The sequence below is a fragment of the Pelodiscus sinensis genome, chromosome 1 (genome assembly GCF_052426305.1).
Source record: "Pelodiscus sinensis isolate ZL-2025 chromosome 1, ASM5242630v1, whole genome shotgun sequence".
NCBI lineage: Eukaryota > Metazoa > Chordata > Testudines > Trionychidae > Pelodiscus > Pelodiscus sinensis.
This window is the reverse complement of record NC_143052.1, coordinates 206,769,835-206,791,002: the sequence shown is the minus strand read 5'-3', so window position 1 is coordinate 206,791,002 and position 21,168 is coordinate 206,769,835. Positions and strand designations below refer to the sequence as shown.

General features: G+C 41.3%; 1 protein-coding gene across 4 annotated transcripts in view; it reads left to right on the top strand.

Annotated features, from left to right (window-relative positions):
* Positions 1-21,168, top strand: part of IL1RAPL1 (interleukin 1 receptor accessory protein like 1) — a 1,174,742-nt gene that overhangs the window by 1,118,701 nt on the left and 34,873 nt on the right. For all 4 annotated transcript variants that reach the window (XM_075913279.2, XM_089774688.1, XM_089774689.1 and 1 more), the window contains one exon: positions 6,623-6,768. In XM_075913279.2, coding sequence (XP_075769394.1) covers positions 6,623-6,768 — 146 coding nt within the window. The remainder of the gene's footprint in view (positions 1-6,622; positions 6,769-21,168) is intronic.

Sequence of the window (21,168 nt, the reverse complement as noted above, 5' to 3'; positions counted from 1 at the left end):
AGCCGCGATTATTTTAATCGCGGCTTCATTTCCCTCTTCCGATCTGGCTAATCTACATGCCTCCGTCGAAGGAGGCATGTAGTCTAGACACACCCTTAGAGTCTTGTCCCTCCTCTGGACAGGCAGCAGAAAATAGGGGGTGTGAGAGGAGCCTGCAGGAGGCAGCTCCAAGAACCTGCATCCCCACACAGAGAGCCTGCAAGCTGCAGAGGAGCCACTGGATGCTGGGGCTGACCCTTGGAGCCTCGTTCCCTGATACCAGATAAGCTGCAGACAGGCCATGGTTGGCTGGAGACCCCATCAGATAGCCTACAGGCTGGGGGTGCGGGTGCAGCACTGGAGGCTGAGGCTTTTCAGAGATGATAGATTATGGCTCAGATACCTCCTCAATCGGCTCCTTGAAAATTCTAGGATGCAATTAATCAACCTGGTGACTTGCAGACATCTCATTTTTCTAAGTACTTTTTACTTGTTCTTTTCCTATTTTAACTTCTTAACCTACCTCATTTTCTCCAGCATCCACTATGCTAGGCATCCAATCACTACCAGTTTTCCTGGTGAAAACTGAATCAAGGACATCATTAAGCAGCTCTGTCATTCCACATTTTCTGTTATTTTTTTCCTCTTCATTAAGACGTAGTCCTAACCTGTCCTTGGTCTTCCTCTTGTTTCTAATATATTTGTACAAGTTGAACCTCTCTGGTCTGGTACCAAACCAGAGAATTTGTTGAACCACAGGAGGTCAATATTGTCTGTCAGCATTACCAACACTTCCAACACTTACTGGGCTCGTACAAGACATTTAGTGGTACACTGGAACTAAATAACAGCACACAACACAGAGAGCCGGGACTGGAGGCTCTAAGAAAACTTTATGGCACTGTAGGAAACTTGGCCACACCCATCATAATTTGACATCCATCTAACTAAAATTATTCTGGACCACAGATGTGGCTAGATCAGAGAGTGCCAGACTAGAGAGGTTCAACCTGTGGAATGTTTTCTTGTTACCGTTTATGTCTCTAACTAATTTGAACTCATTTTGTGCCTTTGCCTTTCTAATGTTGCTCATCACATGCCTGTGTTATTTGTTTATATTCATTCTTTGGACTTTGTCCTAGTTTCCGCTTTTTATATTACTCCATTTTTATTTTTAGATCATTCAAGTTCTCCTGGTTAAGCCAGGGTTTTCTCTTGCTATACTTTCTATCTTTCCCATGCAGTGGAATAGTGTGCTCTGGTGCCTTTAATGTCTCTTTGAAAAACTTCCAACTGTCTTCGATTGTTTTTCTCTTAGCCTTGCTTCCCATGGGACTTTACCTACCTGAGTTTACTAAAGTCTTCCTTCTTGAAATCCATTGTCTTTATTTTGCTGTTTCCCTCCTAACATTCCTTAGAATCATGAACTCTATCAATTCATTATCACTTTTACCCAAGCTGCCTTCCACTTTCAAATTCTCAACCAGTTCCTCCCTATTTGTTAAAATTAAATCTAGAACAACCTCTCCAGTAGTGGCTTTCTCCATCTCTGAAATAAAAATTGTCTCCAATACATTCCAAGAACTTGTTGGCTAATCTGTGCCCGACTGTGTTATTTTGCCAACAGATGTCTGGATAGTCAAAGTCTTTCATCACCACAAAATCCTGCGCTTTGGATGATTTTGTTAGTTGTTTAAAAAAAAGCCTCATCCACTTCCTGGTTAGGTGGTCTATAATAGACCCCCTACCATGACATCATCCTTGTTTTTTTACCCCTTTTATCCTTTCAAGGATATCCTTCTCATGTCAATCTCAACCTTAGCCCAAGAATATACATTTTTAATATATAAGGCAACACCTACTCCTCCTCCCCCACCTATCCTTTCTCAGCAGGCTGTACCCTTCTCTACCAATATTGCAGTCAGGCATATCTTCCCACTAAGTCTCTGTGATGCCAACTATGTCATACTTGTGTTTATTTAGTAGCATTTCAAGTTCTCCTGGCTTATTTCCCATACTTCTCACATTAGTATACAGACAACTAAGTTAGGGTATGTCTACACTAGAAAGTTAGTTCGAACTCACGTTAGTTCGAACTAACTTTCCCATGCGCTACACTAGCGCTCCGCTAGTTCGAATTCGAACTAGCGGAGCGCTTAGTTCGAACTAGGTAAACCTCATTTTACGAGGACTAACGCCTAGTTCGAACTAGCTAGTTCGAACTAAGGGCTGTGTAGCCCTTTAGTTCGAACTAGTGGGAGGCTAGCCCTCCCCAGGTTTCCCTGGTGGCCACTCTGGCCAACACCAGGGAAACTCTATGCCCCCCTCCCGGCCCCGGACCCCTTAAAGGGGCACGGGCTGGCTACGGTGCCCGTGCCAGGTGCAAGCCTGCCAGCACCCAGCTAGCAGACCCTGCACCTAGCACGGCACAGAGCCACCCACCCGATGCCCCCCAGCCCCCCCCTCTTGCCGGGACCAGGCTGGCGGCTCCCAGGAGCTTGCCCTGGACCGCAAGAGGCGGGCACCTTCCTGGGCTAGTGCGGACATCGTGGACCTCGTCCACGATCTCCGCACTAGGCACAGGAAAGTGGCCGTCTAGGGCAGGAGAGCTGCCAGCCTGGCCACCCAGGAGCAGGTGTGCATGAAAATCAAGGGGGTCCACTGAGACCCCCGACACTGAGCCCTGAGCTTACAATGGCCGTCCTGGGTCAGACCAAAGGTCCATCTAGCCCAGTAGCCTGTCTGCCGACAGAGGCCAACCCTAGGGACCCTGGAGGGGATGGACCGAAGACAGTGACCAAGCCATTTGTCTCGTGCCATCCCTCTCCAGCCTTCCACAAACTTTGGGCAGGGACACCACTCCTACCCTCTGGCTAATAGGACTCCATGGACCCAACCTCCATGACTTTATCTCACGTCCCTTTAAACTCTGTTCTAGTTGTAGCCTTCACAGCCTCCTGCAGCAAGGAGTTCCACAGGTTAACTATTTGCTTTGTCAAGAACAACAACTTTCTCTTACTAGTTTCAAGCCTGCTACCCATTCCTTTCCTTTGGTGTCCTCTAGTCCTTCTTTATGGGAACTCAGGAAGAACTTTTCTGAATGCACCCTCTCCACCCAACCCCTGCTTTTAGAGACCTCTATCCTGTCCCCCCTCCGTCTCCTCTTTTCTAAGCTGAACAGTCCCAGTCTCTTTAGCCTCTCTTCATCTGGGACCTGTTTCCAACCCCTGATCATGTTAGTTGCCCTCCCCTCTCCCAGCCTTTCTCTTCCCCTCTCCCACCTCCTTTTCCCAGTCTCCCCCAGTTTTTTTCAATAAAGACAGAGTCAGTGTTTGAAGAAACGTTATCTTTATTTTATACATCAATAAGAAGGGGGGATAGGGAAGGGCAAGTGGAAGGAGGTGAGGGAGGAATGGGGTACGAGCCCCCGATGGGGAGGACTGGGCTGGCTCTGCGGGCTTCTGGGGGTGGAAGCTCTCCTGCAGCCCCCCAATTACTCCCTCTCCCCAGATGGCAGCCTGCGGCAAGTGCAGCCGGGCTGATGGCCGAGTGCTGTGATGTGCCCAGTGTGGGCACTCCGGACACTCCAAGCCAGAACTTCTTTGCAAGCGGGGCACCCCTTAGAACTGTGTGTCCGGGGTGGGGGTCGGGACCCTTTAAGCGCAGCCCTCGGCTAGCCTGAGACAGTATCTCCACGCTCTAAGTCCTCCTCTGATGCCCTGCCGGCACTGCTTCCGGCCATCCTTAAGCCCTGTTCAGAGTCCACTCAATGTGGACTTACTAGTTCGAACTAGCAAAACGCTAGTTCGAACTAGTTTTTAGTTCTAGATGCGTTAGTTCGAACTAGCTTAGTTCGAATTAACTAAGTCGAACTAAGTTAGTTCGAACTAGCGCTGTAGTGTAGACGTACCCTTACTGATTTGTTTTTGCCCCCTTCCCCCCCCCCCCCAGTTCTGCCTTGTTCCTCTTTTATCTTTGCTATTATAACCCATGCTTCCCACAATTTCTCACCTGTCTCCTAGGTCTCCATGTTTATGACTTATCTGTGGGCTTTGATCACTTGCCCCCATCATAGAATCATAGAATACTAGGACTGGAAGGGACCTTGAGAGGTCATCGAGTCCAGTCCCCTGCCCTCATGGCAGGACCAAATACTGTCTAGACCATCCCTAATAGACATTTGTCTAACCTACTCTTAAATATCTCCACAGACGGAGATTCCACAACCTCCCTGGGCAATCTATTCCAGTGTTTGACTACCCTGACAATTAGGAAATTTTTCCTAATGTCCAACCTAAACCTCCCTTGCTGCAGTTTAAGCCCATTGCTTCTTGTTCTATCCCCAGAGGCCAAGATGAACACGTTTTTTTCCCTCCTCCTTATGACACCCTTTTAGATATTTGAAAACTGCTATCATGTCCCCCCCTCAGTCTTCTCTTTTCTAAACTAAACAAACCTAATTCTTTCAGCCTTCCCTCATAGATCATGTTCTCTAGACCTTTAATCATTCTCATTGCTCTTCTCTGGACCCTCTTCAATTTCTCCACATTTTTCTTGAAATGCGGTGCCCAGAACTGAACACAATACTGCAATTGAGGCATAACAAGCACAGAGTAGAGTGGAAGAATGACCTCTCATGTCATGCTCACAACGCACCTGTCAATGCATCCCAGAATCATGTTTGCTTTCTTTGCAATGGCATCACACTACTGACTCGTATTCAACCTGTGGTCCACTATAACCCCTAGATCCCCTTCTGCCGTACTCCTTCCCAGACAGTCGCTTCCCATTCTGTATGTATGAAACTGATTGTTCCTTCCTAAGTGGAGCACTTTGCATTTGTCTTTATTAAACTACATCCTGTTTACCTCGGACCATTCCTCCAATTTGTCCACGTCATTTTGAATTATGACCCTATCCTGCAGATTAGTCACAACCCCTCCCAGCTTGGTATCATCTGCAAACTTAATAAGCGTACTTTCTATACCAATATCTAAACGAAAGGAGTGCCTGGCACAGGTAATGTGACCCTTCCCAACGATACTGATTGTACTAGGACTCCGTCTTGCAAACTTTCTCTTAAACTCTTCTGTTTGTGGTCTCCTGGTTGCTTAGCCTCTGGCTTTTATGGCCTTCTTTCCTAGGTCATCTCTACCCCCTAGTTAACCACACAGGAGGAGGGTGATCACAAGGATGACTGAGGCTAGATGAGGGTGACAAAGGGAATAAGGGGTTAAACAGTCTCCAGACACAGAATTCTAATCCCAAAGTTAGTATTCATGCCTTTTTCATTCTCTCCCTCTCAAACTCCTCTGTTTGTGGTCCCCTGGTTGCTAATTCCCTCTGGTTGCTTAGTTATAGATAGTTACCTGTATAAAATGACAGGACAGCAAAGAGTTCTTAATGAATTATATATGCAGTGTAGACAATAGCTATATTAACCATAATGAATACCTATGACAGACTAAAGTTAGCGTATTTACATTTTATTTGTTACTAAAAGATTTTCTACTCCATAACCTTGCTAATGTAGTCCAATTTTGAAATTAAGACTGAATATCTTCAGACAAACTAAAGTAACAGAGGAAATCTTATATCAAAGACATTAAGGGCCATGTAAATATTCCAGATTATTCAATCAAGACTCCTGTGGCATTTTAAAGATTAACAGATTTATTTGGGAATAAACTTTCATGGGTAAAAACCACTTCAGCAAATGCATTCCACAGAGCCCTAGTCCAATACACCAGATTACATAGAATTGTACTATGCTGTATATCTTATTTAAAGCTCCCCCATCACCTTTCATCCAGAGACTTGGGGCTTTAAAAGTTTTCAAGAGGTGATAACCCTCTTCACAGCTCACTTATTTTGTGTTTATTCAGGGAGGACCCTGAAGAGTGTTTTCTATTTTCTTTGGCCATGTGGATAGTGGAGGTGATGAGAATTTGAAGCAATTTCCTGCTTGCTTGATTGGGTTTTTTAAAAAAACAATTCTGAAGCTAGTATGGGGACAGTGAGTACAAAGGGTAGACAGGTGGTATCCAAAGTGCCCAGGAGGTGCTCACTTTTAACATCCACTTGAAATGGCATTAACTGATGGAACATTAACTCTTCCAGCTTTTACTGCTGCTTTATAACTGTTCAGTAAAACAAAGTAATGAGTTTTCTTACTATAAAAATGGTCATGTTGCTTCCTATTGAAATTGCAAAGAATCTCAGAAGAGTGCCTTTGTACAAAAGCAGAGCTTGGGCCTTACAGCTAGCATCACTCTTGACCTGGATTTAGCCATTTGGAACCTCTCCAGACTTACATCATATCCCATCATTTTAAGAGATTATATCCTGCTTTTAAACAGCATGCAAACTTCTCATCAAGGTCTCCTTCTAAGCTCACAATATATTATCAGTGTGTGCATCATGCTGCTTAAGGAAGACAATTAACTGCAGCTCTCATTAACATCTACAAAACCAAACCTCCTCATTAGGAATGAGGAAGAAAAGAGCATAATATAATCTAATTAAGATTGGCTTCAAATTTGGCTATGGTTTGATGCAGAGTGCTGTGACTTGTTAGTAGCATTGTATCATGATTATCTAATGCTTTGACATGGTACAAACAGAATATTATTCATTTTTATAGAGTTATTAAGGAACATCTTGGAGAACAGGAAGTTTCTATCTCATTAATTCTTGACTCTGTGGAAGAGGGGGACCTGGGAAATTACTCATGTTATGTTGAAAATGGAAATGGACGCAGACATGCCAGCATTCTTCTACATAAGAGGGGTAAGTCTATGATTTTTTAATATAGCTACTGTACATTTTAATGATGTTGCATTTGTAAACTTTCTGAGGATATCCTTCGCTTTATAAGTCTGACATACTGAATAGCAATAGTTGATTGTTTGCTTCCTTGCATCTGTGAAGGTCTTTGATGTAAACCATGGAAGCCCGCTGTCAGCTGTGATTGTCACCAGAAGAAATACACTGAAATAACACTTTTTAATAATGTCTGTATACAGGATATATTTCACAACTCATGGGTGTGGGAACTGATAACAGTTTAGTAGAATTACTGGCAATAAAACTTCAATAATTTTCTGTAAGAAGTAAGTCCAAATATTAGAAAAGTCATGGATAATAGGTTCTGCCTCTCATGAAAAATAGTACATAAATCTCCCACTAGGAAGGTTACTGCCTTTTCTGAGACACCTCTTTTTGCAGAGATTTTAGTTCTGTCTTTAATCCAATGGTCTTTGAGGGGGAATGTTGAGAGACAAACTTTAAAGGTCTTCCTGTTTTCACTATCCACTGATATCAGGTGCTTTGAGCTTAATTAATGGCCACAGTAGTTTCCCACCCATGTCATTAGGATGAAGAAGAAAGCAGGTTACTAAAAATAAGGCTCTCAGTCCACTTTCGCATTTTGCCTCCCGTAGTACATTCCACTTTGACCTGTGCTATTCCTGATGATCTCCATACGCCATCAAAATCCCAATGTCCATTATTTATTGTACTATTATTATCCCATTTTTAAAGGACCAGTTTCTCACTTTTTTTCAGATATCTTTTTACATTAAGGCACCAGTTTCTTCAGTTTTACTCTTGTCACGTGAGAAATGTGGCTAAATCCCAAACAGGACCACAAGGGAAACTATAATAAATAATAACTTTTAACGTTCATTTCCCATCATCCCAAAATAAGAAGACAATAATACTTTATGGATATTCTACTGCACTAAGGAATAGTAAAAGATAAGAATGTGAAGATAATCAAATGATCTGTTTGGCTTGGCATTTATTCAATAGGTGTTTTGCCATTTATCCTTGCAAGTATTGACCTGGGAAATTAGTCTAAACCAGCTTGTTCATCTTTGAAGTTTAGTAATAGATCAGCAGGTAGGCTGGTATCTGCTGTTCAGAGGTACAGTAATTCCTCACTTAACATAGTAGATACATTTCAGAAAATGATCGTGCTAAGTGAAAACATGTTATGCGGGGTCAATTTTCCCATTGAAAATAATGGAAAAGGTGGGGGTCGTGTTTCAAGCGCACGGGCACTCGCAACTCCAGCCTGCACTTGTTAGCAGCAGGGACCGGGACATAAGGTTGGGGGAGCAAAGGGACTGGGTTATAGCAGGGAGGGGAGATGTTTGGCTCTGGAGAAGGGAAGGAAGGACAGGGGAGGAGGCTTGCAGCCAACAATCAGGTTTCCCCAGCTTGCCGGTCGCCGGCAGCTGTGCGGGACTTCCCCTGCCTCCCTGCAAAACAGCAGAGGTTCGTCGCTCACCGTACCATTCCCCGGTGACCCCCTCTGGCTGGATGCCTTGTGTCCAGTGAGGAGGGGTTGTCGGGGAACAGTGTGGTGAGCGGCAAACCTCTGCCACTTTCTAAAGAGGCAGGGGAAGCCCCGTGCAGTTGCCGATGACTGGTCAACTGGGGAAATCCAGCCACCAGCTATAAATGGGGGGGGGGGGGTGGAGGAGAGGTAGCGAAGCATCCTCAGAGGGGAATGGCCGGGGAACGGTGCAGTGAGCAGCAAACCTCCGCCACTTTGTAAGGAGACAGGGGAAGCCCCGCACAGCTGCCGGTGACCAGCCAGCTGGGGAAACCCAGCTGCTGGCTGCAATCGGGGGGCGGAAAAGAGGGAGTGAAGCATCCAGCCAGAGAGGGTCACCAGGGAACAGCGTGGCGAGCAGTGAACCTCTGCCGCTTTGCAAGGAGGTAGGGGAAGTCCTGCACAGCTGCCGGGTACTGGTCAGCTGGGGAAATCCAGCTGCTGGCTGTAAATGGGGGGCAGAGGAGAGGGAGCAAAGCATCCGGCCAGAGGGGGTCACCGGGGAATGGCGCAGTGAGCAGCGATCCTCTGCCATTTTGCAGGGAGACAGGGGAAGCCCCCCACAACTGCCGGCTGGTAGGGGAAATCGTGTTATTGAGGGGATAGGTTGTGTTGTTCGAAAAATGTTGCCAAAAAAAAATCATGCTATCACGAAAACTTGTTAAGTGGGCACATGTTAAATGAGGAATTACTGTATATGAACTCATGACATGAGATCAGTTCAGTAAACACTAAAAGACCATAGTTTATCATTTAGTAGTACAATTAATATATAAATAATCTAGCATAAATAATGTTAATTTTTGGGTGAGTTTAAAACCAATGATTAATTGATATTAATAGGTCTTTTTTATTATTCTCTCCTTTTCTGTTACTTTTCCATACCAGCAATTGTAGTAATGCTATACAGAACCTACCCATGTAGGCGTTCTGTCACAGACAATCTTTTAATCTGGCAATGTGCATGAATTAAACTTTGCATATTCACGCTGTTCCTCCTACATCTCTTCAAGGACCTATCAGTATAGCAAACATACCATAGGATATCGCCTTGTGATCATGCATATGAAGAAATATTCAGAAAGCTAGAAATAGCATATTTTTTAAAAAAAATTGCTATGAATCTGACATATTCATTTGCAAAATGACACTAGTGTGTCTATAAAATGTGAAAGGTATCTATTATGAGCATTCTATGTACATTGCTCTTTGACAACTGTTTCAGTAAAATGAGAAATTAACTGTGACAGATAAAAATTCTAGCTAGTCTCTCAGGTCTCCTAGCAGGACAAGGTTTGCACAGCTTGCTTGGTTTTCTGTAAATCACCATGGCAACATTCTGTTTTAGGTTTCTTGTTTAGACCCACATTTAGTCTCTGCTAGGAATGTGTATTTATTATTTTCTGATTATTTGGAACAGTTGGTAGCTAGCAATAGATCAGGGAAATTTGCTTTCCAAACATTAAAAGACATCTTCAGGGATATTATAATTTTTAAGTATTAATTTTGGGGCATTTTTTGTTTTGCAGCTTGCTTTTATAAACAAGTAAAATTCAGAATCTGGAATGCTCATTAGATATATAAGTAATGGCTTAAAACTTCGTAAACTATATACAGTGCATTGTTACTGTTCAAAAAGAAAGTAAAAATGTACAGCCTCCTTGTTAAACAAAGACCTTTCTCATCTGTATCAACTCTAAGTAATCATTGATTTAAAACAACTGCCCCTCTGGTAACTCTAACTATAGTGTTTCGTTATTATATTATCATTAGGGCTATTTAATTCTAAACACCTTTCATTCAGTGAAGCCTGATCTCAATATCTTAAGCTTAATAAGTGCTCAGGGACATTGAAAATGGTAAATTTGCTCTGCAAATAAAGTACAGTATAGTCAGAGTCCATTTAAGGTACATTACAGTAAGAATAACTGAGCTCAGGAGTTGGATCCCAAAGTTCCAGCATTCTAGAACTTTCTCTGCCAACTTTGGGAGTTAGGATCAGTTAGACGTTATAATGCTGAGTGCAGCAATCCCTCAATACCTTTAAAAATCTGCTCCTACATGTCTTGCCTAAGTTAACAAAGGGAATCAGTAGTGGAAGGGATATGAAGAGAACCATAGTAAGCCTCACTTCCCTTCTGCACTCTACTAGACAAAAACTCTTTGTTTTACTATTGTTCAATCATGTTGTTTTCTTTTTAAACAAGGGAAGAGAATTCTGTTTCTCGGGTACCTCCTCTTGATTTTAAGTTATCAATGGTAGCTATCATTTATCATTTGTAAAACTGGTACAAGTTCAACTAGATTTTGGAACCCTCCAGAAATGAATGTTGATAGACAACCAAGCACAAACTAATTACTGGCAGACTATTTTATATTATATAATGTATGAATCACACACTGCAGTTTTATATTTTTCATGGGGATTAATTTCAAGGAAACATACAACAATTTACCAATCTAATAAGTAATATAATGTTAGACAAAAGAGAGAGAGACAGAGAATATCCTTGAATAGTGGGTATCTCCTGCAAAAATGAGACTATTTTTTGTCATAGACTGAATCTCCCATGTTGATGTTAAATTACATGGTAGCTTGGAATTACAGCGTAGCCTTTAATTGCACAGTGCCTTCTGGGAATATTAAGGATGTGCATTTTAGCACTGAACACACTATAAAGAATGTGATCAAATATTTCACCATATCATATTTTTTACTGTGTATGATTAAAAGACAAAACATATAAACTAACATACCGGTTTCTATGCCAGGGGCAGACATAGGGCTCTGCTATTTTCTACTTTGTTATAGCAGATGACAAATGTATTTGTTGCAACTTGTAAGCATGTTGTCTTAGCCTATCCCTCTTTTCCCCCTGCATTCTTGCATCTTACTCCACTGCTGCCATCATGTCAGCATGCTTGTTTGTCACCTGCATAAATGACTCTACAAAAAAACCACAATACTTATTACCTAGGTAATGTGCAACATTTTTACATACTATAAAGCCTATACATTTCTTTCTCATAAGCGCTTTCAGATGGCAAACAGCTGGTATGCTGCTTTTATAATCTAGGCCTGGTCAAAACATTTCAAATGAAAGATTTTCTCATTGGAAAATGTTTTTTTTTTTTCAAAAATAGCATTTTCAGAACAAAAAGTTCAATGTTTGACTGACTTTTCCAATGGTAAAATCAAAGAAGAGCAAAAGAAGTTGGTGCTCTGTATAAAGACTTCTGTACAGCTGCCTCCACAATGCTGAAGCTTGAGAAGGGCCAGCTAGCATCTGAAGGATGGAGAAAGGATCTCATGTTTTCTGTACATCATAGCTCCTAGATCAGTCATCCATCCATGGACTACAACCTGTCTCTGACTTACGAACCGGTTACAGACCAAGTAATTAGTCGTAACTCGGTTTGTTCATAAGTCAGACCCCATTGAGTTACACATGACCGTGCTGTTTGTAAGCACGGATCGCGTTCATAACTTGGGGTCCGCCATTTACTACACTTTTGGTTGTAACTGCGAATGGTCGTAAGTCGACCATTCGCAACTCGGGGACCAACTGTATTGTTCTCTTGATGAGAAAATTCAGATGGTATGGGACAGAAGCTAGATCAACAGAAAGATGTCAAACAGATCGGCTTTCCTGAACTGAACTTCCATATTTTACATGAAGTTCATATCTGCAGCCGTGATGTGAATACCTTACTTGCATGTGACATCCACTGGGACAGCAATGTATCAGATCTACCAGCTCTCAGTCCTAATATCACCAGATCATACTTAGCCTGGAAGGCAGTAAATTAGGTGGATAAGATATGTGTTGAACTTCCAATATCATTCAGAAAAAATCAATCATCTGGCCTTCAGTGTCAAATAACACAGACCAACATTGCATAAAGCTTTCAGGTAAAACACAGGCAGTCTTATCTTAGTTGAAAAAGTAATGTTGCATGACTCTTTAAGCAGGCATATATTAAATAAGATATTTGTGGTGTATAACCTTTTGTTCAAACTCTGGACATTATACTGATACTGATAAGAAAAAAATGTTAATACCAGTGTACCTAAAAAATAATTTGGCATCAGCCAGTCTCAATCAGCTTTATCCCCAAATACTACTCGCTGTAATTTGTATCCATCAGAATGAATTTCAGTTCCCTACCCTGCCCTTTCAACTAGCTTCACTTCCAAGAACATTTACCTAAGTGCAGGTTACTATGACTGCAGTAAGGTAGGAGGGAGTTTCATTAATTCCCTGATGGGTCTGGCTCATCAGCTCTCCTTCACTGCAGAACAGAAAGAAAGCCATTAGAATGTCATTATAGATGTTTTTAAAAAGTGGTTATCTTTGGGCGTGAAAGCTAAACTAGAGCTCAGTAAGGCCACTCCATATGATCTGGCCTCTCAGAGCAGATGATATTTACAGAGTGAGAAAATATGCACCTTCAAGACAAAAATCTGGAGATCAGAGACCGGGATTAAAATCTTATAATCATTTTCTCCTGTCCCAGGAACCACTGCTTCACTCTGATTCTACTCATCTCTGTCAATCTTGGTTGTGCCATAGGATTATTTGCAAAAGTAAGGTATTTGCAGAAGTTGCTTAAAAATTAAATGGACTTCCTGAAGAAGTCAGAAGGCAAATAGAAGCTTAGTGTGGGCACATCCTTCTGTTTCTTCAAAGCAAAGGAATGAGACCGATCATGTAATTTATCTCTGTGTATTGCATAAATACGGCGCTAGCCACTAATGGAAGAATTAAACTTAAAGTAATTGGAAGCTGCAGGCACTCAGACCTTCTGAGTAACAAACCATGAGAGAAATTGAGGCCCTCTTAGATCATCTTATGGAGAAGATAGAAAAGGTCTTGTAGGTGAGATAAATTCTCTCTTTCTTCCAGAAGATAAGGATATTTTATATTCCCCTCAAACTACACCTTTGGGTAGAGATTTGTATTCTTTCCAGGTTTGTGCATGAGAGATTTACTCAGTAAATGGATAAAATTGGTTGCCATTTTTTCTTCCTATGGCATTTTTCACCAACACCAGATAGTCCTTCATATTTCTCCTACTGAACTTTTTCACTAAGGTTTTCCACCTTTATTAGGCACTAGCTCTTCCAAACATCTGCTCATTCATCATCCAAAGAGGAAATCCTTCATTCCCTTTGATATTAAAAAGAGCTCTTAGATTTGTCCTCCCTTTGAAATTTAGAGGCAGTTTTCATCCTGTAGAAAGATCACAAACTGGGATCACAGGCTTCAGACCAAGATCACCCTAAGTAGATCAATAAATAGTATTTCAAAATCACCTCAGAGAGTGTTTTGTAAAAATCAGGATTAATTTGTTGCCTAGAGTAAGGTTGAAGCTTGGTTGAAGGAGCTGTGAGGCAGCCACCTGGGAGTCATTGCACGTCGAAAACAGCCAAAGTAATGTGATGGCTTTGGCACACAGTGTTTTCAGTCACTGAGATCTTTGGCCATCCCCGCTGTGAAAGATTGTTCTCCCAACCCCCTTGAGTCTCCTCAAAATATGTTTTCTAGGAATTTAAGGTAGCAGCCCAACTATAGTGAAATGTTTAGGGATACTCATCCCTGATGAGGTAGAGAATCTGGTCAAAATTAATCTAGATGAATATTAATCATATTAGCCCAGGTAGTGAGAGATCTGGGCAGACCCTTACTGATTGCCTTCACGCAAAATTAACAGAATGAATACGATTTCCTGGATATTGTAGATCCTGAGAGACTGTCAGTTACTATTCTTCCATTTTATTTCAGGAAATTTTTTCATGGAGGGAAAATAAGAGAAAGTAAAGAATGACTTTGTGTAAATTGCAACTCCCAGTAAAATCTGGAGGCTTCTATTTATCCTTATCTAGGCTCTCTTATGGCTCTATACATAACAAAGCTGATCTCTCCCTGACTGCTGGTGAAAAAACAGTTGGTCCACTCATTCCCATTGGCAGGAATATTGGAGTCAGCATACGGCCTTTTTCATCATAAAATATCCCCTATAGCACTGGCTGTAAAACATGGGTCACTTTGCTAGAAAATTTAAATTCTATCCCTTCTCTCACATTAATGCTTTAATCTGGGGCAACCCATTGTTCACAATTGACAAGAAGACACTAACATGGAGAGGGTAGATAGATAAAGGGATAATCTGGGTCTGTCAATTGATCTCAGACGATCAGTTTCTCTCTTTAAGCACTTCAACAACAATCCTACCTACGTACTCCAGCTGCATGATATTACCTGCAGCTTATGCATCCCTTGAAAGACATATTTGGTTTTGATATACTGGGAACAGCAGAGGCTGAAGGATTTTTACTGATATAGGCAGTTTCAATAGGTTCGCCAACCAGCTCTATAGTATGTTAAAACTTCCTGACCCAAAAGATCCTGCTTAATTTAGATTGCGCTTGCCAGCCCTAGAATAAAAGTTTGAATATAACTGTGAACCCTAGCCAATAGGAAAGTGCCTTGCAAAACATTAAAAACTCTACTATTGATCTACTATTAAGGCTGATCGAGCAGAAAATTACTTCATTCACATTGGTCCCCACACAGGTTACAGTGCATGAGCTTTGCCGTTATAAACAGCTGCTGGAGTTGTGGGTTTCCCACAGCTGCACTGATTCATGTGTTTTGGCATTGTCCCAAGATACAACCCTTTTGGCTCAAAGAACTGAATATGATAATGTTCACCTCCTTAAAAATTAGTTCCCAGAATTGTGTTTTGGGATACATCCCAGCATCTTGGAAGCTCTCCAACTCAATGAAAGTTTGATTCTCTAGACCAGTGCTTATAACCAATTGAATCTAATGGCTTAGGTGGAACAGCAGACTGCCTCAAGGGATTAAAACTTGGGTCATTGTCTTGGCTGACCTGGCAGCTACACAGAAGGTAATGTTTCAGAGAAGGGACCTCAGACAAAGATGAAAAGTTTTGATCTAACTTTTTAGAAACCTGTGATTGATTCCTGGTAGAGAGAAACAGATGCCATTTTACTTTTCTTTCCATGTTTTCTTCTTCCGTTTCTTCACTTTTTCCCTGTTCTTCATTTAACAACAAATAATAAAAAAAATGTCCCATGTCTGTGTTTGCTATTTGTGTTTTGAAGTACTGTTTGTCAGTAAAATCTTCTGCGCTGGTGTGACACACTAGGGGATTTCATTCATCTTGTTGTGTTGCAGGTGATTTCTACTCTTATAGTAGCCCCAAGCATGTGCATCACTTTCCTTGGTCACTGTATCAATAACTAAATTAGAGGTGGACAAATACCAGCCCATAGGTTGGATCTGCTTTGCCAGGGTTAGCCCCAGGAGGGCTACTGCTGCTGCTCTATCTACCTTCACCTCTGCAGGTATGGGTGATTGCAGCTCCCATTGGATGCAGATTGCCATTGCTAGCCAAGAGGAACTGCAGGAAACAGTGTCCTGGTCTTTGCCACTTCCCACAGCTCCCATTGGCCGGGAACAGTAATCCACAGCCAATGGGAGTGGCAATCCATCCATATCTGTGGAGGCGCAGGTAAATTTAGCAGCAGCAGCCTGCCAGGGGCTAACCATGGTGAATCACTGCTGTTTAATTGCTCACCTGGGATCTAGAAGATGATGGGAATTTCTGACTCCCACAGAGGGGGGCTGCCCCATTCTCCTGCATGTACACAGTGGCCTATAGCCTTTGTAACCTGAGCCCAGGATGGAGTGCAGCCATGTGACATTTTTTAACTGAGAAGCAGGACAAAGGCCATAGGAAGAGCCTGGATGGGGGCCGGGGGACCACAAGTTGCAGGTAAGTCAGTCTCGGCTGGCTAGAGGTGCAGGGGAAGAGTCAGGTTCCTGGCTTAGAGCACCTTCTCCCGAAGAGGGATTGAACTGGCTGCTTTGACTTACTATGCTGATAGGTCTGTTCTATGCTGTATCCTTGTTGACTAATAAACCTTCTGTTCCATCTGCTGGCTGAGAGTCACATCTGACTGTGGATGGGGGTGCAGGGCCCACTGACTCCCCCATTCTTCACTGGCAGCTGGTGACAGACAGACTAGAGAAGAAAAGGTTTCTGCTAGTTCTCTTCTATTGTCTGGCTACACCAGGGCAAATATCTGTATCTGAGAACATACCTTATGTACCTATGGATCAGTGGTTACCCATTCTCCTCGGATGCATCTAGACTGGCAAGATTTTGAGCAAAAGCAGCCGCTTTTGCACAAAAACTTGCCAGCTGTCTACACTGGCCGCTTGAATTTGCACAAGAGCACTGACTTTGTAATGTACAAAATCAGTGCTTCTTGCGCAAATACTTTCATGCTCCCGCTCGGGGAAAAGCCCTTTTGTGCAAGAATACTTGCGCAAGAGGGCCGATGTAGACAGGGAAGAACTGTTTTGCGCAAAAATGCCCCGATGGCGAAAATGAAGCATAGGTAAGCTTAATTCAGGATGAAGAAGCATAGGTAAGCTTAATTCAGGATTTATCTTGTGTGGACTTGTATCTGATTCAAAACATTTTGTTTACTTTGTTTATTTTAATTTAGTTTGCAGTATTTATAAAGCAAATTCACCAGAAGATTCCAGTATCCTGTAAGTTTAGTGCTTCAGCTTAGCAGCTCTGTTGACAGAGTTTTAATGGTAGCATCACTGGCATGCCAATATAATGCTGTTCATGAGTAAAGAGCTCAAGTAAGCCAAATTGCTGATCTCAAGAGTATTCTTAGTCATTAGGATTAGATTATGGCCTATATTCCACAGTGATAATCATGACTGACTGTTCAGATTTAAGTGAGAGAAGAAGCAACAACTTCTTTTGTAACCTTCTGCAAACAAACTGCAAGTCTAATAGTTCCCTCTGCCATAATGTACTGAAATTCTATAAGACTTCTAAGATTTTAAATGGGAGCTCATCACATGAGATATGTTACTAACAGGTTTCTACACTAGGATGTCTGTTAATTGTTCCTAATGACTTCAACAATTAGGCAAAAATGTAAGTTCCCAATAGAAACAAACCCCATTATAATAAAACTTTGAACCACTATATTTGCTAATGCCTTAAACTTGTGTGTCTTTTTTTATATAAGAATCTGTTTATATGGTTAAAAAAAAAAAAAAAAAAAAAAGCTGTTTCCAAGTTCCATTCTGTCTGAGAAATGGAATAGAAATCATTATCAACTCTTTTCTTAAGCAGAAAATGATTGTAGAAAAAAATCTAGGATCAACTAAAATGACTCAATCATCTTTGTTTGTTGGACAGTTCTAAAAGTTTGAAGTGCGATTCTCAGTTACTTTAGATGAAGTTTATATACAGCCAAAAGCATAAATGTGATGTTCTCCCTGATTCCTCCCCCAAAAAATGTTTGCTGCCATTATTATACACAGTCTCAGATCTAATCAGTATACATTTTGAGACTGAATATATAATCCAGGACACACTATACCCTGGCTTCATAATCCTCGCTCTTGGCCTTTTTTCTTTACCAGAAGGCAGCAGTATGGCACCTCCACAAAACACCTTAGTAAGAATACTAAACATGGACTCAGATCCCTGGTCTCTGTCAGTTCTGTCTTGCCAATTGGGAAGTATATCAGATTTTTTTCCAACTGTTTCAATTAGCAGTTTTGCCTGCTAATCTCCTCTAATTATAGAAGACCCATATAAGCTCACATCTAAACTTTAGGGACAAGGAAGGAAATTTCATGGGTTGGTCCTATAAACTTTGTAGAGTTTAATTATTGCTTAATATTAGTCTTAGAAATGAATGTAAACTCTATGCTGTATGGTTTTACATTCTTGGTATTCCATTTCCTCCCACAGTTTATCACTTCCCTTTCTTTCTTATGCTCATTTTTCTTCTGGAAGATCTTGAAGTAATTGAGTAGACTCTCTAATTTCTATAGCTCCATGAAGTATTCCTAATTAGGAAGGGTTAATGTGATTAAGAATGTTCTTGTTTGAGAGATGGGTTAAACAGAGACTAATGCAATTCTGTATCAGGATGGATTTCTTTTCAATTTTAAATATGAAATATCTTTAAAATGTGGTGTTCCTCATTTAGACATTGTACATTTCATTCTTTTGCAACCTCTACATTTTTTTTTCAATCTTGCCATTTTCCTGAGCTAACATTTTATGGGAAGCAGTTAGTATAATTACTCTCCTGCTGTGACTAGGTATCCTTCATTTCTTAGGAGAAATTAAAACTCTATCTCCAAAGATATATGATGTTACTACTGTGAGATCCAGCAGAATCAGAGCTGCAGTATGTCAAGTGCTGTAAAAATTCATATAAACGCAATGTCTTTGATTTGCACAGAGAGAGCGAGAATAGAAAAGTTCTTTAAATTCCTTAAAAATGATTATTTTCTAGTGAATGAAGAAACAATTGATTTCTATCAATGGTTATACAAATTAAAAGCATAAACTGTAACTCAGATAAATCACTTTCAGGTTACTCAGGCTTTGTCTGCACAGCCCAGTTTTCAGCACCACAGACATGTCACTAAAAGGTGAGCAACGTAAACGCTGTTTGTTGGCAGATTTGCTGACAAAAAATTTCCACTCCGGACAAGCAGTGTTTGCTTTGTTGGCAGTACAGCACTCCTGCTGACAAAGCACTGTTTGCTGAGGTGATGTTTTTAACATTCGGGTAGGAGAGGGGTTAAGCACCTGTGAAATGAGACTTACAGGATCTGTTGACAAAGGTTTCTGGGGTCAGTAGATCCCTGTCTAGACTGCCACGCTGTGCCGACAAACAACTGTTCAGCACAGCATGGCGTCCATTTTGATTTAAACGAAATGGCAATTATTTAAATCAAAGCTTCGTTTCCCTTTGTCGTCCTGTCTCCTCTACATGGCTCCATCAACAGAGCCATGTAGTCTAGACGTACCCTATGTGTATGTCTGCACTTGACTGGAGATGTGACTGCAGTATGTGCAGACATACCTGAACTAGATTTGACCTAGCTAGGTAGAATAATCTCAGAAGTGTATCCATATTAATCTATAACAAAAAAAATACTGCAAAAACAATTAATGGTCCTGTAGCACCTTAGAGACTAACCAAAAAATGTAGATGGTATCACGAGCTTTCATGGGCACTACCCACTTCTTCAGATGACAAATATGGAGCAAGGGGTCTAGAGGTACAAATAAATAGGAGAAAAAGAGGGAAGAGGAGGGGGGGGGGGTAAAAACTTATCAATGAAAGTGTCCTTGCTAAATGAGGCTAATAGAGAGGCTTGTAAGTGGCTGATACTTAGCTTTTTATGTAATTTGGGTGTTGAATATAACTGCCCATCCAAGACTTGTCTTTGTTCAGTCCTTGGGTGAATGTGTCAAATTTTCATATGAAGGCCAGTTCCATAGACTCTCTCTGTAGCTGGTTTCTGAAATAACTTTGTATCTGCCACCCAAGATCTACAAACCTGGAAATCCCAGCTGTCCCACCATCTCAGGCATTGGCATACTTACAGCAGGTTATCTGGTTATGTTGACTCTCTCTTCAGACATTATGCTATCGGTGTACCTTCGAGACACCACTGACACTTTAATTGATGGGGGGTTCCTTCTCCTTTCCCCTCTTTTTCTGCTATATATTTGTACCCCTAGACTCCTTGATCCATATTTGTCATCTGAAGAAATGGATTATGTCCATGATGCTATTTATATTTTTTTGATTAGTCTCTAAGGGTATGTCTACTCTACCACCCTAGTTTGAACTAGGGTGGTTAATGTAGTCAATAGAAGTTGCAAATGAAGCACAGGATTTAAATATCCCGGGCTTCATTTGCATCTTGCCGTGCGCCGCCATTTTTAAATCCCCGGTAGTTTGGACTCTGTGCCCGCGGCTACACGCGGCACGGAGTAGGTAGCTCGAATTAGGCTAATTCGAACTACCATTACTCCTCGTGGAACGCAGGCACGGAGTCCACACTAACAGGGATTTAAAAATGGTGGCACCCAGCAAGATGCAAATGAAGCCCGGGATATTTAAATCCCAGGCTTCATTTGCAACTTTGATTGACTACATTAACCACCCTAGTTCGAACTAGGGTGGTAGTGTAGGCATACCCTCAGGTGCTACAGGATCATTCATTATTTTCAAAGTTTTTTTAGCTGGAATAATGTAAATGAAGGCATAGTAACAGCACAGGCTAGCCAATTGAATACATACAAGGGTCCTTGGAGAGCTCATACAGCCCATTTTGCCACCCATCTAGCCAACTGAATACATACAAGGGCCCTTGGAGAGCTCATACAGCCCATTTTTCCACCCATCCTCCTATTGTTGTTTGAACTAGCTAGCTTGGGTTTGTTTTATGCATGCTTCCAAAACACTTTTTATTGCATTGTGGACATATCCTAGGGTTCCCACCAGTGATTATCCAGAGGTAGCAAGTATCTATGAACTTATTCCAGTTGTCTTAAATAAAAGTAGATTTTATTGATATATAGAAATAATAAAAATGAAAGGATAGATCCAAAACAATTTATTTACATACTCACATACAGTGTAAATATATACTACCATATGGCATATATTTAAATTATGAATTATTGTGCAGTCCTCATAAATATCTTTAAAGAAAAATGTACATTTCTTCACTCAGTCTTAATCTTTATGTATGTGGCACTCTCTCTGCCATCCTAAACACTGCCTGTGTTCATTAGGAGCATCTGTCATATGACCCAAGGAAATATTCCTCTGTTAGCCAGCCTTCTTATATTATAGGAAACATTTATTTTCTACTCCAAATTCATTTTTGTTAGATGAGATTCTATTTACTTCAGCTGCCAAAACTATTTTTGTCCAGCTTGTGCTTTATCCTACAGCACAAAAG